Source organism: Delphinus delphis, chromosome 11, assembly GCF_949987515.2.
Source record: "Delphinus delphis chromosome 11, mDelDel1.2, whole genome shotgun sequence".
Classification (NCBI taxonomy): domain Eukaryota; kingdom Metazoa; phylum Chordata; class Mammalia; order Artiodactyla; family Delphinidae; genus Delphinus; species Delphinus delphis.
In genome coordinates, this window is record NC_082693.1 from 35,912,882 (window position 1) to 35,931,343 (window position 18,462).

At 42.7% G+C, this 18,462-nt stretch overlaps 1 protein-coding gene across 3 annotated transcripts in view; it reads left to right on the forward strand.

The window, feature by feature from the left end:
- Window positions 1-18,462, forward strand: part of ANO6 (anoctamin 6) — a 200,644-nt gene that overhangs the window by 23,874 nt on the left and 158,308 nt on the right. For 2 of the 3 annotated variants that reach the window (XM_060024616.1, XM_060024619.1), the window contains exon 2: window positions 17,255-17,314. The exons of the other annotated variant lie outside the window; for it this stretch is intronic. In XM_060024616.1, coding sequence (XP_059880599.1) covers window positions 17,255-17,314 — 60 coding nt within the window. The remainder of the gene's footprint in view (window positions 1-17,254; window positions 17,315-18,462) is intronic. 3 annotated transcript variants of the gene reach the window in all.

Sequence of the window (18,462 nt, forward strand, 5' to 3'; positions counted from 1 at the left end):
TCTTTTTCTCCACACCCTCTCCAGCATTTATTATTTGTAGAGTTTTAAATTATGGCCATCTGACTTGTCTGAGGTGATACCTCATTGTAGTTTTGATTTGCATTTCTCTAATAGTTAACGATACAACCTTCTTATTTCTAATGTGCAGTTGCTTGAAGCAGAGAATCTGGTGGGAGTGCCGGCTTCACCTGGCTGAGCACACAGACAGTCACAAAGAGGTCATTTCAGCAGTTGCAAAACCGTATTTTATTTTATTTTTTATTTTAATTTTTTTTTGTGGTACGTGGGCCTCTCACTGTTGTGGCCTCTCCCGTTGCGAAGCACAGGCTCCGGACGTGCAGTCTCAGCGGCCATGGCTCACGGGCCCAGCCGCTCTGCAGCATGTGGGATCTTCCCAGACCGGGGCACGAACCCGTGTCCCCTGCATCGGCAAGCAGACTCTCAACCACTGCACCACCAGGGAAGCCCGCAAAACCGTATTTTATCGTTAAACAGTCAAACCACCTGATCTGATGCATCGTGTTTCCGTAATTTTAAACTTAAGTGTAACATTTTGAACTCATCTCTTCTGGAGACCTGTATTCATCCTGAATATAACAGGTGGTGTTGTAAAGTTTAAAGAAATTAATAAGCAAATATTACAGGAAAGTGGTAAAAAATCTCTAAACACAAACATATCTGTGTCTCCAAACATGCTTAATCATTTTTTTAAAAAAGTCTAGGTGATTTTTTTAATTTTAATTTTTTGTCATTTCTTAAACTAGTTTTTATTAGCTATAGTGTATAAGAAATGACATCTCTCCATTGCTTCTTAGATAGGGACACATGCTGAAATTGGGCTGACAGTCGGTGTTCTCATTAAATACTCATTTCACTGCTGTGAGGGGGTTTTGTTGCCCAGGCCCATACAACTCCCACATTTTACCGAGGCTCAGAGTGAACTGTAAGGAAGTGGTGGCGGTGGGTATCAGCCTTTATTTTATTTTATTAATAAAAGTTACGTTGTGTTATTTCATTGTGTCTTATAGGTGATGGTTTGGTCATTGACACCCCTAAATGTAAATATAAATTTGGACTCTGAGGGGGCAAATTACAGTAAAGACATGATCCTTATAAATCTCTTTCTCTAAGTCAGCTTTGGGGATTTGTGGAAACCTTCACACAACAGGGGATTGTCGTGATTCTTGACTCATTCAGGTGTTTATCTTTCTCTTGAGACTTGCTTAGGAAAAAGGTTACCACTGTATTGTTCTTGCTTACTCTCTGCAGATGCTGTTAAATCAATACTTTTATTAGCCTTTTATTGATTAGCCTTTCATTAAAGACTTATTGTGTCTTTTATTTATTTATTTATTTTTTAATTTATTTTTTGCGGTACGTGGGCCTCTCACTGCTGTGGCCTCTCCCGTTGCGGAGCACAGGCTCGGGACGCGCAGGCTCAGCAGCCATGGCTCACGGGCCCAGCCGCTCCGCGGCATGTGGGACCTTCCTGGACCAGGGCACGAACCCGTGTCCCCTGCGTCGGCAGGTGGATTCTCAACCACTGCACCACCAGGGAAGCCCTCTTGTGTCTTTTATTAATTAGCCTTTTATTAAAGGCTTTTTGTGTCTGTTTTTAAAACTGGCCCCCTTTCCTTGTTCTGTCAAAAAAATTTCTTTGCTTTATCGATAGTGAGATGTTCTATAGACCAGCATAACGTAAGTTAAGACCCTTACAGCGAGTAGAGAACATTCTATAGTTTGGGTTATTTAATGTCACATTTGTTTAATCGCGTAAATATTACATTGTCGCTGGAAGAAAGTAAGAATATACAGAGGAAGAAACAAAACGATAGCACCTATAAATGTCCGTTAACATTTTGTTTATATCAGGAGTTAAGTATTTATGTTGAATAAAATATAAATTAAATAAAAAATATTTAACAGCCGATACGGCGCAGGCACCAGCTAATCGGAATAGACTGGCCTTACACAATATATACTGTCTGGTTAAAATTGGTTTGGGGGGCTTCCCTGGTGGCGCAGTGGTTGAGAGTACACCTGCCGATGCAGGGGACACGGGTTCATGACCCGGTCCGGGAAGATCCCACATGCTGCAGAGCGGCTGGGCCTGTGAGCCGTGGCCGCTAAGCCTGCGTGTCCGGAGTCTGTGCTCCGCAATCTCCCAGTTTATCCCTCCTCCCCTTCCCCCCTTGGTAACCATAAGTTTGTTTTCTACATCTATGACTCTATTTCTGTTTTGTAAATCAGTTCATTTGTACAAGTCATTTTCATTTTAATAAATTTTGGTCTCTACTAGTTGTGACTCCCAGTTCTGGGTGGTTATCAAGAGGGGAAATTATAACTCCATCGGTTCCTGGATGGATAGATCCTGCATCTCCTTCCGGCCCCACATGTCTCCACTATAATCTTGAAGTTATTGCCTCTCTTTTTATGGTCAGGCTGCCATCAAGTCAAGTGTGCGTATGTTGTGTACACATACATACGCACACATACTGTTGACAAAGATGACAAAAGATGACGAATTCACAGTATTTGGCCTTTCCTGGCTTTATCAAACACTGTCACAGTAATCATTTCAGATTCTGGTGCCTTCCTGGCTTTCTAAGCCTTTCCAACCTTTACCGAAGGCAGTGAATGTAATTTATTTTCATATCTGTCTGTTGTTGCATTGGTACCTTGGAAGGGCGAGTGTTTTCCATTTATTTGAATGTTCCTACTGTTAATCATTACCAGATCATATTATTACTGCCCATATATAAATCAGAAAAAAACAAATTTGATTTCTAGCATTCTAATGTGGTAAAAAATTGATGAGTAGAGGAAACTTCTTATGCAAATGTAAGCGACTGACAGAGAATAAATATGGGCACAAACTCTTGCTGTTATAATCATCTTTTGACCTCAGCCACCCTTTGTATAGCCCAAGTAATGACTGTTTGATATTTATTATAAAGCATATTAAATTCCGTGATTAACTGAACCTTTCATTCCTCTTTTTTGTTTCACGTAGCGGTGAAAATAGATTGTTCTATTATCATTCTTGCCAGGAAATTTACAAAATGTATAAAATTATTCATAAATGTATTTTAAACTGAAGATGTATTAATGTATTTATTATTGGGTGTACTGGGCAGAAAACATTTCACATTTGAATGGCAGGCACGTGGTTATAAATTCACTTCCTGCTGAATATTAATCATCAACTCCATATGGCTGGTGGATAAACCTCTGAGAGACGACCAGGATATGTAAATTCTTACCCTCGTCATAGACTTTTTATCTGACTTTGTTTAATGTTTAAAATAGACTGAATGACCTTTGAATTTAAAAAAAAAGTCATCCTTCCTGAGAAGTCCAAGGGCAGGATAGTCTCAAGATGGATTATTATTCCTTCTGCTCCCCTCTTGGCTTGTGGGATCTGGGCTCTCTTGGCCCCTCCTGTGTCTAACTGTTCCTTCCTTCTTGGTCTCCTGCTTCCTCTGCTTGACTTAAAATCCTGGTGTTACTCAGAGCACCAACCTGGATTCACTTCTGTTCTTGCTCTATTGTCCTTCCTTCCTTCCTCCCTCCCTCCCTCCCTCCCTTCCCTCCTTCCCTTCCTTCCCTCCCTCCTTCCCTCCCTCCCTCCCTCCCTCCCTCCCTCCCTCCTTCCCTCCTTCCCTCCTTCCCTCCTTCCCTCCTTCCCTCCTTCCCTCCTTCCCTCCTTCCCTCCTTCCTTCCTTCCTTCCTTCCTTCCTTCCTTCCTTCCCTCCCTCCCTCCCTTGCACCACACAGCTCACTGGGTCTCAGTTCCCCAGCAAGGGATTGAACCTGGGCCACGGCAGTGCAAACCCAGAATCCTAATCACTAGGCCACCAGGGAGCTCCCTGTTATTGCTCGCTCTATTATATGTGTTTTCTGAGGGCGTTCCATTCACGCTTGCAGTTTATAGGGTCTGACCTGCCTTTGGACTTCAGACCTCCCTCCAGGCCATCTCCACTGGGATGTACCCACCTCTGTGCTTCCTTGTTTTCCTACTCTATTACCCCCACTCCACCTGTCCTGTGACCTCCTCAGTCTGGTTCACCACTGACCCCAGCATTTGGCAAGGCACCTGGCGTGTAGTAGGCACTCAGAATGTGTTCAGTGATTTAATGTTCACAGTCGAACTCATTATTCCCCAACCGCCACCTCAAAATGCACACACTGAAAAATGCATCTCTTCCTGTGTTCCCTCTCCCAGTGAACGCCACCCCCTATCCACCTTCCCCACCTCCTCTCTGTCCTCACACCACCCTGCTGCTGCTTTTTCTCCATACCCAGTCCTTTAAATTCTGTCTCCTGTGTTTTCTGAGTCCATTCTCTCGCCTCCATCCCAAATATCACCGCCTTGGTCCTAGGCTTCTGTGTCTCTCACCGGGACTGTGGCCTTATCTCTCAGTTTGTATTGCAGCTTTCCAATCTTGTCCTCTTAGATCCACCTTTTTGTACCATTGCCAGATTAATTTGTCTACAGTGCATGTCTCAACATGTCACCCTCCTAAACTTACAAGGCTTCAGTGAAGAAAGCTGTAAGCTTTACCAATTGCAACATATTTAAGTAAATGGCAGGGGGTTTTGGTGCTCCCTGTCTGGGGAGACAGTAGTAAAGTCCTCATGCTTTTCAGGTGTGTTTTTTTTTAGTTTACTACAATGCTAATCCGGATCCCAAAGGGAGTTTTTTGAGCAGACTGGATATAGTGATTAACTCGTCTTGTAAATTAAATGAGTGAGAATAAATTTAAAAAATTGAAGTGTAAGAGAGTGGTCTTTACAGTAAGAAAATTTGGTGTTGAATCTTAACTCTGCTACATATTAGCTGGGTGGCCTTGTACCTCTCCCTCTCCCCCTTACCACTCAGCCCTTCACTATGTCTTCCTCTTTAAAATGGGATTACTATGGGAACTACCTCTAAGAATTTTTGTTAGCATTAAATGACATAATGACAGAATACATGTAGTATATTTAGCACAATGTCTGGTATCTAGCAAATGCTTCATAAATGTTAGCAGGATCAAAAGTACATGAAAACCATAGTCACATACACATACGTATGTGTTTATGTAATACATAAAGATGGTAATGGTGGTTGTCTCAATATGGTGGGGTTGTAAATGTTTATGACTTTTCTCCATTTTCTACAACTATCATCTGTCACTTTTCAAGTAGGAAAGAAAAATGTCTTTCAGTGACTTCCTACCTTTACGAAATAAATTTAAGCTCCCTTCCACCTCGTTCAGTGCCCTTCATAACCTCATCCCCTCTGTACTGCTCTCTCCTCATCTCTGATAGCTTCCTCCTGCCTACATTTTCAGTCACCCTGAATCCTGAATTACTTTGTTCCCCGTACACACTGTTTCCTGCCCGCCTGCCCCTCTGCTGTCATGTCCACTCCTAACTTTTCTCATTTACTGCTGCTGCTCCTTGAAGATTTAGCTTAAAATCACTCATCCCATCAGGTTGACCATTAGGATCCCAGTGTTAAAATTATCTGAATTTGTGTCTGTTTCCCCTCAATGGACTGTTTTTCTCCAGAATAAGGACTTTACTAGAAGCTGGAAATAAAAGATGATGAAGTTACAGTCCATGCCCTTAGGTTGCTTATCATCTAGCAGGAGAAGAAAGCCATGTAAATACACGAAGGTAGTAAATGTTGCAGGATCTCTGATACAAGGGCCTGCTGAGTATAGTCATGCAGCAATAAGGTGCGATGAGACCCTCTTGGGGGCAGTGGGGGAATTAGGGTGAAGGGCTCAGAATGTTTTCATTCAAGAGTGATGCTTAAGGGCTTCCCTGGTAGTGCAGTGGTTAAGAATCCGCCTGCCAATGCAGGGGACACGGGTTAGAGCCCTGGTCGGGGAAGATCCCACATGCCGCGGAGCAACTAAGCCCGTGCTCCACAACTACTGAGCCTGAGACCTTAGAGCCCGTGCCCCAAAACAAGAGAAGCCACCGCAGTGAGAAGCCCGCGCACTGCAACTAGAGAAAGCCTGCGGGCAGCAACGAAGGCCCAACGCAGACGAAAATAAATAGATAAAATAAATACATTTATTAAAAAAAAAAAAAGTGATGATTAAGCTGCTGAATAGGGGTTTCCTGGGCAGATAACATGGGGACCCGTGTTCCAGGCTGGGCGTGGGAAAACAGTTCGACACAGAGAATGGTGACAAGTTGAGTTTGAGATGGGGTCTCCAAAGTGCTTGGCACGTGATAGAAGCTCAAAAACTTTCAAACTGAACAGTGTACCCCTCCTAGTATTCCAGGTATGGGCTTCAGGAGTTTGCGAATTCCTAGAAGTTGTATATAATATTTTATGTTTATCTGCTTCTGAGAAATTTTCTGGGGAGAGGATCCTTGAATTTCACTATTTTCCCAAAGAGTTGCATGGCCTACGAAAGGTTAAAAACCACTCTTGACAAATATTCTGCCACTGGAAATGGGTGAGGTGAGGGGCGGAGGACAGACAATGATTCGAAGATAAACTGTCCCCAGCTGCAGCTGACAGGGGTGCACCTGGGCATTCACAGGGCAGTCACTCACCTGCTAGGGCCGCTGAGGGCCTGGTCACAGTGGGCACTTCAGGCAATGGTTCCACGCACACTTTTCTGGCTCCTTTCAGCCAGCAGGCTCGTTCTGCTTTCTGTTTGCTCCATCTAAGCCATTACAGTGTTCTTTCCCTGATAGTCAAAGCAACTCTCCAGGGCAGGAAACATTATGGGGTTGAAAGACTGGGGAGAGAATGAAAGCACCATATGTTTTATTCCAAAAATAAAGTAAGGAGGTGAGCATGTGAGGGGAACAAGAAAGCAAATGCAGTAACCAAAGCAATTCAGTGGCAATGGTGTTAAAGAGACTGCATTAAAAGACTGCAACTGCATTAGCCCCCCAGAGACACTGTGGGGTCAGCTCATTCATTCCTCAGTGGCTGGTAAAGAGATGTGTGAATTACCCGACTCCTAGAATCCTGTCTGGTCAAACCCAGTGTCTTCCTCCGCCCCTCTGTGCAGCTATATACCTTTGTTTAGAACATATTGCACTATGGTGTCCTTGTTAACACACTTTTCTTCCATAAGGCAAGACTGGCTTATTTTGGAATACCCAGCATTTACCACTCAGCTCAGGACATGTTTATTGAAAGAACACACTCGAGCTTTCTAGCCTGAGAGTAGTGGGGTTCATAGTTCAGTCTGCACAAAGGAAACCCCAAACAGCTGAAGACTTCCATCATCCTTTGTTTGGTTCTTTTCCTGCTTTGCCCAGTGAGGCACTCAAGTAAAAGAGCTCATCAAGGAAGGGAGCAGATCTTCTGCAAAGATACAGCCTGCTCTTTTGAAGGGAGAAATGTGGTGCAATGTTGAATCCGATGCAATCTCAGAAGCTATCGGCTTGCTAAACAGTGTTGATGATGACAAAGCAAAGCAAGGGACAAAGGTTACGGAAGCAGATGGAGGGCACTACCGGTCACACTGGGATCTGTCTTGGGAGCGCCCACACATCCCCATCGGTCGCCCCAAGTCAAGTAACCTTCAGAAGCATAATGATTAGTTGTATTTTCCAAAGCTCAACATTGGGATGCATGGATCAGGTGCTGCCTTACGCGAAGCTCAGCCCTGCTCCCAGGGATTTGGAGGATCCCTTACAGTGTTGGGGGGAACTTGCAGAGGGCTCAGAGCTTGTTTAAAGGAATGAAAGATTTTAAGATGGGAACACTGAAGAAGGAAGTGAAGGGTGGCTTCATGGTCTCAGGTGTGTGAAATACACAGAGAGTAGTGATTAATATTTTCCTATTACTAAGGAACAAAGAATAAGAATATTGTTTTGAACTCTATGAGAACTGAATTGATGGGATAACTTAAAATATTATTGAAAATATCTTCCTTTACTCCTATCATATTAACTTTGTTTATAGACAGTTGGTCATTTTTAGCATTCAAGTCATTTACTGTTGCTTTCCCAGATTAGATACTCTTTTCGAAAGAAGGAAAGGAAACCAGTGATACTGATTGAGCACCTACTGACTGCAGGCTCTGCTCTGGGTTTTCTTGTGTCTCAGATTTGCAAACATCATCCCATTTAATACCCAAGGGGCAGGTATTATTATCCCCATTTATTTGTGGGGAAACTGAGGCCAGGAGCGCTCAACATGACAATTATAGGTGGCAGTCCTAGGTCTTTTTTATATGTTACTTCAATCCTGAGTCTGTGCAACTCCAAAGGCCTTGCTTCTAATTTATCCTTAAATGTGGTGATTCTCATGTTTCCTGAGTCTGTCTGGATGCCTCATTCTCTACGAGGCATTCCAAACTGGCCCATCCCAGGTCCGGAAAGCCTTCACCTCTGAGACAAACTGTGCATTTGATGCACAGTGTCCAAAACAATCATCTATTCCTATTTCTCAGCCTGGACAAAACATACTTACGGAGCAGCAAATTTGTAATGCATGCTTTCCAGCATTGCAAAAAGAAAAAGAAGAGAAAGACATTTCAATATAATAAAGTTAAAATTGTAACCCTCATGGCATGCCTTTGGGTTGTCTCCACAGTGTGGGCAAGCACAGATAGTATGCAGTATCAAGGCTCATAGCAAGGTGAATGATTCTCATCCAAATTAAACCTGTTGGTAACCAAACCTTCCTATCCCTGACGTCTGCTGTGCCACATACTTTTCTGATTGTAGTGTTACAGTCAGCTCTCTGTATCCACAGGTTCTGCGTCCACAAATTCAACCAACCGTGGATCAAAAATATTCCCCCCCAAAATTTCCAGAAAGTTCCAAAAAGCAAAACTTGAATTTGCCACAAGCCAGCAACTATTTACATAGCATCTATATTGCATTAGGTATTATAAGTAATCTAGAGATGAGTTAAAGTATACAGGAGGATATGCTTAGGTTATATGCAAATACTACACCAGTTTATATAAGGGACTTGAGCATCCAGGATTTGGGTAACTGCAGGGGTGCTGGAACCAATCACCCGCAGATCCCAAGGTATGACTGTAAGTGGTCCATTGTCGATATTTTGGAAAAAACAGAAAATTGCAAATAAAACAGAAATCACCCCTAATGCTACTGCTCAGAGATAAACCAAACATGAATACCTTAGTGTGCTTCTTTCCAGCCTTCTAAAAACGCAGAATTTTATATAGTTTAGAAATACAGTATCCTGTCTTTCCACTTAACTTGCCTCATAAGCGTTCCATAATATTTATTTTTCATTGTGGTAAAACATACAGAACGTAAAATTGACCATTTTACCCAATTTCAAACGTACGATTCAGTGGCATTATATACATTCTCCGCTTTTCGTCTCCAGGACCTTTTCATCAGCAGCATTCCTTATATTTAAAAATGCTTCACAAACCACATTTAATAGCTGCATAATATTCCACTAGACAGAACCGACGTGGAAGCCTTTGCTAGCAAACATTTCACAGATACTTATTTTGTCTTCACTGTGAGGTAGACTTTGTGGCTGAGTCCATGAACAAAACACGGTTTTTGCCTCCAGGATCTTAAGTCTGGTGAAGAGGTTGTTCATCAGCAGGCAATCTGATTCCCATGGAGGGTGAGCACAGGGGCTGTGGATGAGAGTTTAAGTCGAGGTACCATTTACATAATCATCCCTTGATCGTTGCAGATCTAACGTGTAGCAGATTATTTTGCTGTTATAAATAATACTGTGAGACTGTTGTAGGTATAAATATTTTTTCACATTTCAGATTATGAAGATTTTGAAAGGGGACTTACTGGACTACTCATTGTAACAGGGCAATAAGTAGAACTGGTTATTGTCATTTCTCAAGGTCAGGGGCGGGCACAAAACGTTTTCATTTCCTCTTACACCTGATGAGCTCTACCAACTTTTTCATAAATGTGCATCTTACTTGCATTTGGCAGGATTGTGTGAAGCGTTGGGATTGGGTAAAGAGTGTATCCGACGAGGAAGAGCTAGGAAGGGCAGAGGCAAAGTGATTGTGGCCTAGGTCAACATTGTAGCACAGGGAATGTTCAACCTGTCCAGCTGTTTGTACTCATTTCAGAGGCCTTGGTTTAGCTCAGGCTTCAGGGCTGTGCTCCACGGGGCTCCCTTCTGTGAAATTCCAGACTTGTGCACTTGAAGCCCACTGTGCAATGAAAGTAGCCTATTAAAAAAAAAAAAAAAAGTAACTTTATCATCTAAACAGAAACTTCTGGTCTTTTGTCCAAGCTGCAAGAGACTTTTGGATATCATACAATACTTCCCTGTTCAGACAACAGATGAAGATTCTGAGGCTTAGAAAAGTTAAGAAACATTCTGAAGAAAACCAGTTGGGTGGACAAAGCAGAGAGATTCAAACTCATTTCTCTTGATTTATCTGGCGGTCACCCCATTACCTGTCCCATGTTGTCTTAGCCTTTGTTCTTCTCTTTACAGGAATCCTTTTCTTCTTCCCACTTCTAAATTCCTTATTTTGTTCTCTGCTGTTTTCTTCTAAGATGTTACTCATTTTCGGTATTGAATATGTATATGTGCTGGCTGATATCTGTCTACAGTCGTCACATGATGCTGGTGTGTTTGACTTCCTTTAGTTGACTAATTTGTTTGACTGCTAACTCTCTCTTCACCTGGGCCTCATTGTTTATTGGAAAGTTTCTCTTGGCTCTGGCAAAACGAATCAGTTATGCCTTATTTTTCTCCCTTTGTGTTAGTCCCTTTGGGTAATTTTGTGGGTTCTGTTTGTTTTGTTTTTGAATTAATTTTAAGAAGTAATATACCCTTCAACGATACAGTAAATGTTGAAACCTGGTTCAGGGCCAAAGAGTAAGCAGTTTTTAAATAGATCATGTATGTTGAGAATAGGAATATTAACACGGATCTCTGATGCATTAATTTCATGATGTTTGATACATAAAGGTTAGTTGGTAAACCTTTTACCATGTGTACACGTGTATGTATTTATGTAAATGTGCATGTATTTTTTTTTTATGTGTAGTAACTCTTCCTTCTAAGGTCAAGTTGCATTGCTTCCTGTTAGACAAAATGCCATTATCTTCAGTAGAGCTTCATATGTATCTAATGACTCTAAATATAGCGCTGTGGGCCCTCTGATAATAACCAGAAAAAGGAACTTAAAAAGCCAGAGCGCCAAATGTGGTCTGAGGCTCTCAGCCCCAATATGAGGTGATTATTATGCAGTTGGAAAGTCCTGTAGCTTAGATTCTAAACAATTTCTGGTAATCAATATCTCAAAATAATTCACAGAGTTATCAGGTCCTTTCATTTATGAGTGAAAGGAACAATTCCTCATTTATCTGAAGTCTTTTATGTTGGCAATTCCATCCTTAATTAAAAAGGCATTGGCATTTTCATTATGAAAATTGTTCTTGTGGATTTATATCTGAGTCTATTAATTTAGTGTTTCAAAACTGATTAGCCTTAACCCATATAGTTACTTTTATACAAAGGCAACTTAAAAATTGATTTTGGAGTATCTTGATTTTAAAGATCATTTCAGACATCCGATTTGCCTGTGTTGGTTCTCCTGTATTGATGTATTAAGTTCTGGAGAGCTAAGCAATAAATGCAGTACATTTCACTCCAAAAAAGCCATTATCATCCTCTCTTTAAAGGACTTGAGAGCCCAAGGAGACATACCCTGCTTCTGCACCTCACACTTGTTCTCTCACTCATTTCCTTCTCTATTTTTCAGTGTGGAATAGTCATTATGATAATAATAGCAATTATATTTTCTTAAGTGCTTACTGTCAGGCCATGTGGTATGCCCAACTTTAGTATTCATAATAGCCCTATGAAGATAGGTAGTATGATGCCCATTTTATACATTAGGAAGCTGAGACTTTTCCCAATAGATTACATGATTAACCTCCTTTGATTAACCCTTTGATTGATTGATTCCCTGTCATTTCCCTGTCATTTCTCTGGTCCATTCTGTACGTCACTGCTGGTCCCATCTGTGTTCTATAATATTCTCTTTCAGAAACACCTTTAAAGACTCCCCAGACTTCAGTCAGTCTACAGGTTGGCCCCAATTGCTTTAACTTTATATCCCACAACCTCCTTACAAGAACCTGCACCACAGACCCCAAGGTGAGCATACTGTGTACTTTCCCCCACTGTTCCCCTGCCCCAGCTCTGGCAGGTGCCTACTATGTGCCAGGCACTCTGTTAGGATCTTAGGTACATAGTTCTTGCCTTTAAAACTTTATACTCAGTGGCAAGGCAGACCTGAATATATTACCTCTCCTTAGCCTTTATGTGTCTAATACCAGATTGGTTTAGAGCTCTTGCCCTTGTTGAAACTTTTCCCTAACCATTCAAGGCAAAAGTGAGTCTGCCCTCCTCAGAACGTGGCCTGAACTGACTGTACCAAATACTTAGCTTCAAGTTTTGATCTTCTTTTCATGTGCCTGGATCTTAGCCCACTTCTGCGTTATAGAATCTGTAGGTAAAGTCTGTGGCTTTAATATCTCTTTTAACACTAAACTCTAATTTTTTTTTCTGCGGTACGTGGGCCTCTCACTGATGTGGCCTCTCCCGTTGTGGAGCACAGGCTCCGGACGCACAGGCTCAGCGGCCATGGCTCACGGGCCCAGCCGCTCTGCGGCATGTGGGATCTTCCCGGACCGGGGCATGAACCCGTGTCCCCTGCATCGGCAGGCAGACTCTCAACCACTGCGCCACAAGGGAAGCCCAACTCTGATTTTTAAAGGGAGGATTGATTAATTTATAAAAATCTATATAATTTTATAAGGATATTTTAGCCTAGGAATATCATACTTTTAATATATTGCATTGTGACCTGAGACCACATGTATTAAGCTATAAAAAAATTAGGTGGGTACAGAAATATGGCATTTTGTTTTGTTTTTTGAAATTTTTACAAACCCTGGTACCAAATCTTTTATTTTTTAAATTGATTAATGATATTACAGTTACACCTTCTTTTTCATTAGTTATCAGCACAAGAAGAAAGCCTTTTGAATATAAGCCAAGCCTTTAAAGGACACTAATAACATATCTTGAGCTCTATTCCTTTTTTTTAAAAATTTTTTTTAGATGTTGGGGGTAGGAGTTTATTAATTAATTTTCGCTGTGTTGGGTCTTCATTTCTGTGCGAGGGCTTTCTCTAGTTGTGGCAAGCGGGAGCCACTCTTCATCGCAGTGCGCGGGCCTCTCACTATCACGGCCTCTCTTGTTGCGAAGCACAGGCTCCAGACGCGCAGGCTCAGTGATTGTGGCTCACGGGCCTAGCCGATCCGCGGCATGTGGGATCCTCCCAGACCAGGGCTCGAACCCATGTCCCCTGCATTAGCAGGCAGTTTCTCAACCACTGCGCCACCAGGGAAGCCCTCTATTCCTTTGAGTTATGGGATTTGTTAAGTAAAAGGTAAGTGGCATAAGCAGACTGAGTCCTGACTGAGACAGGAAACCTGTTTTAGTCCTGGCCCAAGTCACTAAATTGGGTTACCCTGATCTAGTCAGAAGCATCATGTGCCCCAGTTTATTCACATGCCAGGTGAGGCCATCTTCATCACAGCAGACATAGCGGGGTTTTGACCCACTGAAGACTTTTGGGCGCCTGTCTCCATGTTACGTTAGTTTGAATTTCACCCATCTATTTATGTATATACAGGCATCCCTGGGAGATGCTGTGGGTTTGACTCCAGCCCACCATGATGAAGCAAATATTGCAACAAAGCAAACATCGCAATAAAGCGAGTCACAAATTTTTTGGTTTCCCAGTGCATATGAAAGTTAAGTTTACACTATACTGTAGTCTATTAAGTGTGTAATAGCATTATGTCTAAAAAACAAGGTACCTACCTTCATTTGAAAATATTTTATTGCTAAAAAATGCTAGCCATTATCTGAGCCTTCAGCAAGTCATCGTCTTTTTGCTGATGGAAGGTCTTGATGTTGACAGCTGCTGACTGATCAGGGTGGTGGCTGCTGTGGCATTTTCTTACCGTAACAGCAATGAAGTTTGCCACATTGCTTGACTCTTCCTTTCACTTAGTAACTGGCCTAGTTTCAATATTGTGGTGTCTCAGGGAGCAGGGAGGCCCGGGGAGAAGGAACGGCTGGTTGATGGAGCAGTCAGAGCACACACAGTATTTATCAGTTAAGTTTGCTGTCTTATGTGGGTACAGTTCGTGGCGCCCCAAAACAATTACAGTGGTAACACCAAAGATGACTGATCATAGATCACCGTAACAAATATAACAATAATGAAATAGTTTAAAATATTGTGAGAATTACTAAAATGTGACACAGAGACATGAAGTGACCAAATGCTGTTGGAAAAATGGTGCCAATAGACTTGCTCGATGCAGAGTTGCCATAAGCCTTCAATTTGTAGAAAACACAGTATCCACAAAGTGCAGTAAAGTGAAGTGCAGTAAAATGAGGAATGCCTGTACTGTGTTAGTGTACTAGGGCTTCCATGTAAAATACCAGACTGGGAGGGTTAAACAACAGAATTTATTTTCTCACAGTTCTGCAGCCTGGAAGTCCAAGGTCAGGGTGTCAACAGATTTGGTTTCTTCTGAGGCCTCTCTCCTTGGCTTGTGGACACCACCTTCCCGCTGCATCCTCACATGGTCTTTCCTCTGTGTGTGAACATCCTGAGGTCTCTCTGTGTGTCCATATTTCCTCTTCTTCTAAGGGCTCCAATCAGATTGGATTAGGGCCCACTCTATCAGCCTCATTTTAACTCATCAGCTCTGGAGAGGCCCGTTTCCAAATATAGTCACATTCTGAGGTACCGGGAGTTAGGGCTTCTACATATGAATTTTGAGGAGACATAGTTCAGCCCATAATATCTATTTAAAATAACATTCATTTGTTTTAAATTATATCTAGAGAGACTAGTACAAAGAAGAAACCAAAAATAGCCTTCCTAGTTAAGGCCTATTATTTAACAGCAGTGGGGTGGTAGGTACCTGAAAAGATAATTCAGACTGTATTGAGGGTATAAAAGAAAGAACGACACTCTCCTAGCCCCCTTCTCCTACGCTAAGGCAGCTTCTTTAAATACATTTACACGCACGTTTACATACTCTGTTTAGCTCTAAACAGAGTCCAGGGGCCTTTTTTCCTCCTGTCTTCATGTATCCTACGAAATACGTATCTCTGGATCTGCACACGCTCTGGACTGGCCTTCTTTTAAATGGCTACATAGTATTCCATTGTGTATGTACGAGATTTTAATTTAGTCACTTATTAATGGGCATTTAGATTGTTTCCAGCCTCCTCAGCCCCCCACCAGCATTATGGAGATGCATTTCTTTTTAATACCCATTATGGAAAGAATAGTAATGGGCCACCTAATAGAAATAATTGGCGTCCGATTTTGGTGACGACAGCCGTTGTTTTTCACCTTCCTGTCTCTTGGTTCGTACAGGAGTTGTTGTGAAAGGTGTTTGTCTTTCTTGCCCTCCAGTCCCTGACCATATGCCAGTACCTCTCCTTCCTGCGTAATGTGAAGGAAGGGCCTCCCTGGGCGGCCTTAGGTCATCTCTGTACAGCAGTCCTTCCTCCTCAGGAAGAAAGGCTCTCCAAATCAGCAGGCATAGGCTCTTTCTAGTTAAGCAAAATCGTCTTTCTTGTAAGCATTGCTGTTTCCTTGTCCACACCGACATATGCATCCTTTCTGGCTGCTTCGACCCTTCAGAGAGGGGCAAGCTTTCTAATGGCATGCGAGCATTCTTACCGCTAATCAAGATTTACAGCTGAGACCAGGACGCCCAGCCGCTCATTGGATTTGCAGACCCTCTAAGCGAACAGCAGCAGCTCCAAGATTAAGTGCAGCGCAGGGGCCCCAGCCCTGTTGTCCAGGCCATTCCTCCTTCCCCAGGCCCAGCCTCTTAGTCCCAGGTATCATCTGGCGTTACTTTATAAGCTGCGTCACCCTGCAGATGTTCTTTTCTGAAGAATTACTTTCATTTCTGACTCATTTCAGGAAATGAGGCAGTCGATCAGAGGTGTTCTTCGTTTCCAGACCTCCAGAGAGTTCATTTTCTCCTTGGATTTCTAACCACATGTGGGCAGTGCTTTATTTACCCAGATGTGAGAAATAACAGTAATGAACAGCCCTCATCTTAAGGAGCCCTTACTTCCCTGAAGAATCCCATGTGAGGGCCCAGAGGTGGCTTATGCTCTTATTAACATAAATATTTCTGAGGCTTTGGTTTCATGATGCTTGTAGACATGCTGTGTGTATGAGTTTGGTGCAGGCAAAATATAATTTAGCAACAGATTTAAAAGGTAGTCTGGAGTGTTTCTAATGACTGTTTGTTTAGTTCACCATTGCCTAATAAGTGGATTTAAGTAACCTTGGGGGTAGGGAATATAATGTTCATATTACAGTCAACCATGCAAATCATATTCTAAGTATTGCAGAGCACACACCATGGAGTCACTTTATAGATGTAGTCCTTGGAGTTTTGAATTTAGAGCTGAGAGCATTTTGGAGTGGACATTTTCTACCTGTCATGCATCAACATGAATTATGCACATGTCCAAAATCAACCCTACTGTGTGTTACAACTCTGTCGGGGGCTTTTGGCACTCAATTCTCTTTTTAATTTGACATAAGAATTCTCATTCTTCTGGGAGAAACTGGCTTCTCTTTCCTTCCTTTTCCCATCTTTCACTGGCCATATAGGAAACTGAAGTCGTGAGAGGGCCTAGAACAGTGGTTCTCAATCTGGGCTGCACCACGGAATCAGCCTGGGAACTTTCAAAAATACCGATGCCTGGGTCCCACCTCCCCAGAGAGTCTCGCCTAATTGTTGGGAATGCAGCCTGCACTGGGAGGATGTTATTGTGCCCTAAGGGTTGAGAACCGTAGGCTTGAGAGCTCATCTCAGCCCGTGGTTCTCAGCCTGGGCTGCAGGCTAGCATCACCTGGAAAGCTATTGCCCAAAACGCTGCTGCCCCACCAATTAAAACCACACTTTGGGGGGAAGGATCCAGGATTTTTAGAAAGATCCCAGATGATTTCTGATGCACAGCAAGGATTAAGGTCAACTGACATAATCTAACCATCGCATATCATAGATAAGGAAAAGGAGAACTAGAAAGGTCAAATGGCTTGCTCAAGGTCAGATCCTGGTTGTTGCAAAAGCAGGTCTGGGACTCAGGTCTGATGCCTCTGACTGGTCTTTCTGCTGCCTACCTGGCCCCCTTATATTTGTTTGTTGTATTTATTGATGCCTCCTCATCCTTCAGGTGGTGTTCCTGCCTCCAAGAGGCCTTTAATGGCTCCTGCCACTCTCCCATCCGGCCTGGGTAAGATGTCCTTCCTTTATATTTGAACCACCCTCCTTCCCCTTCCTGTCAGCTCTAGAAGGACAAGGCCCATATCCTTTCAGTAACTTGCTGGCATGTAATGGGGGACCTAGATAATGTTTGTGGAATTGAAATTCCCTAACCTTTTATTCACCAATTAGCCCACATGGATTGCTAAAAATAATCCACTCCTTTTGAAAGTAGCTTCTGAGAGCAAATGTTATTGTTACCTGTCGACCGCCCACTGTGCTGTGGGTCAAGATCTCATACACAAGGAACTCCCACCCTTGCCTTCCAGGAGAGAGAGTTGCGGGGGGGGGAAGTTTGTCAAGGGGATTTTGATGACAAAATAATGAAAGCAAGATTTCTGTGACTTTACATGTTGCTCAGGGTATTTATAATATCCAGGGACTTGCGAATAACATACTTACAAGTGTGTGTGGTGTCAGTGAAAGGGGGCATGTGGCATTATCTTAAGACAAAATGAAAATGCTCTTTCATAAAAATATGTTTTAAGGACTAAATTATTTCCTTTATCATAATGCATATATAACTGAGCAACCACATCCACTAGCATAGCTGAATTAAATCCTTTGGCTTCTCAGGATTAATATGTTAACGTCTTTTCAATTGAGTAAAAAACTATTGAGGAGATCAAGATGGCGGAGTAGGAGGATGTAGAACTCACCTCCCCATGTAAGCACATCAAAAATTACGTCTACACGTAGAACAACTCTCACAAAAAACCAACCAGACAGTGGCAGAAGATCTCTTAAATGACCAAAGCTGAAAGAAAGATCCCATGTAACTGAGTAGGACAAAAAAAAAAAAAAGTCATCAGGATGGGACCAGCACCCCTGGGGGGATCTGTAAAGGAGGGAGTGTCCACACAGGCAGGCCCTTGCTGTATGAAACTCCCCTGTCTGCTGGGAGGCCCACTGGGACAGATAGGGAGCTGGAGGGGCCTGGACTCTGCTCATGAGGCATGTGTACATGCTGGCTTGCTAGCAATCAGAGCAGAGAGAGACCAGCCCTGACGCTGACTACTACCACCTTGCTGCGCTTCCAAGCCTGAAATGCACGCTGGGCAGGGCTGCTAGTATGTACTAAAGTGCTGAAACTGCAGCGAAGGGACCTTGGGAGAGGAC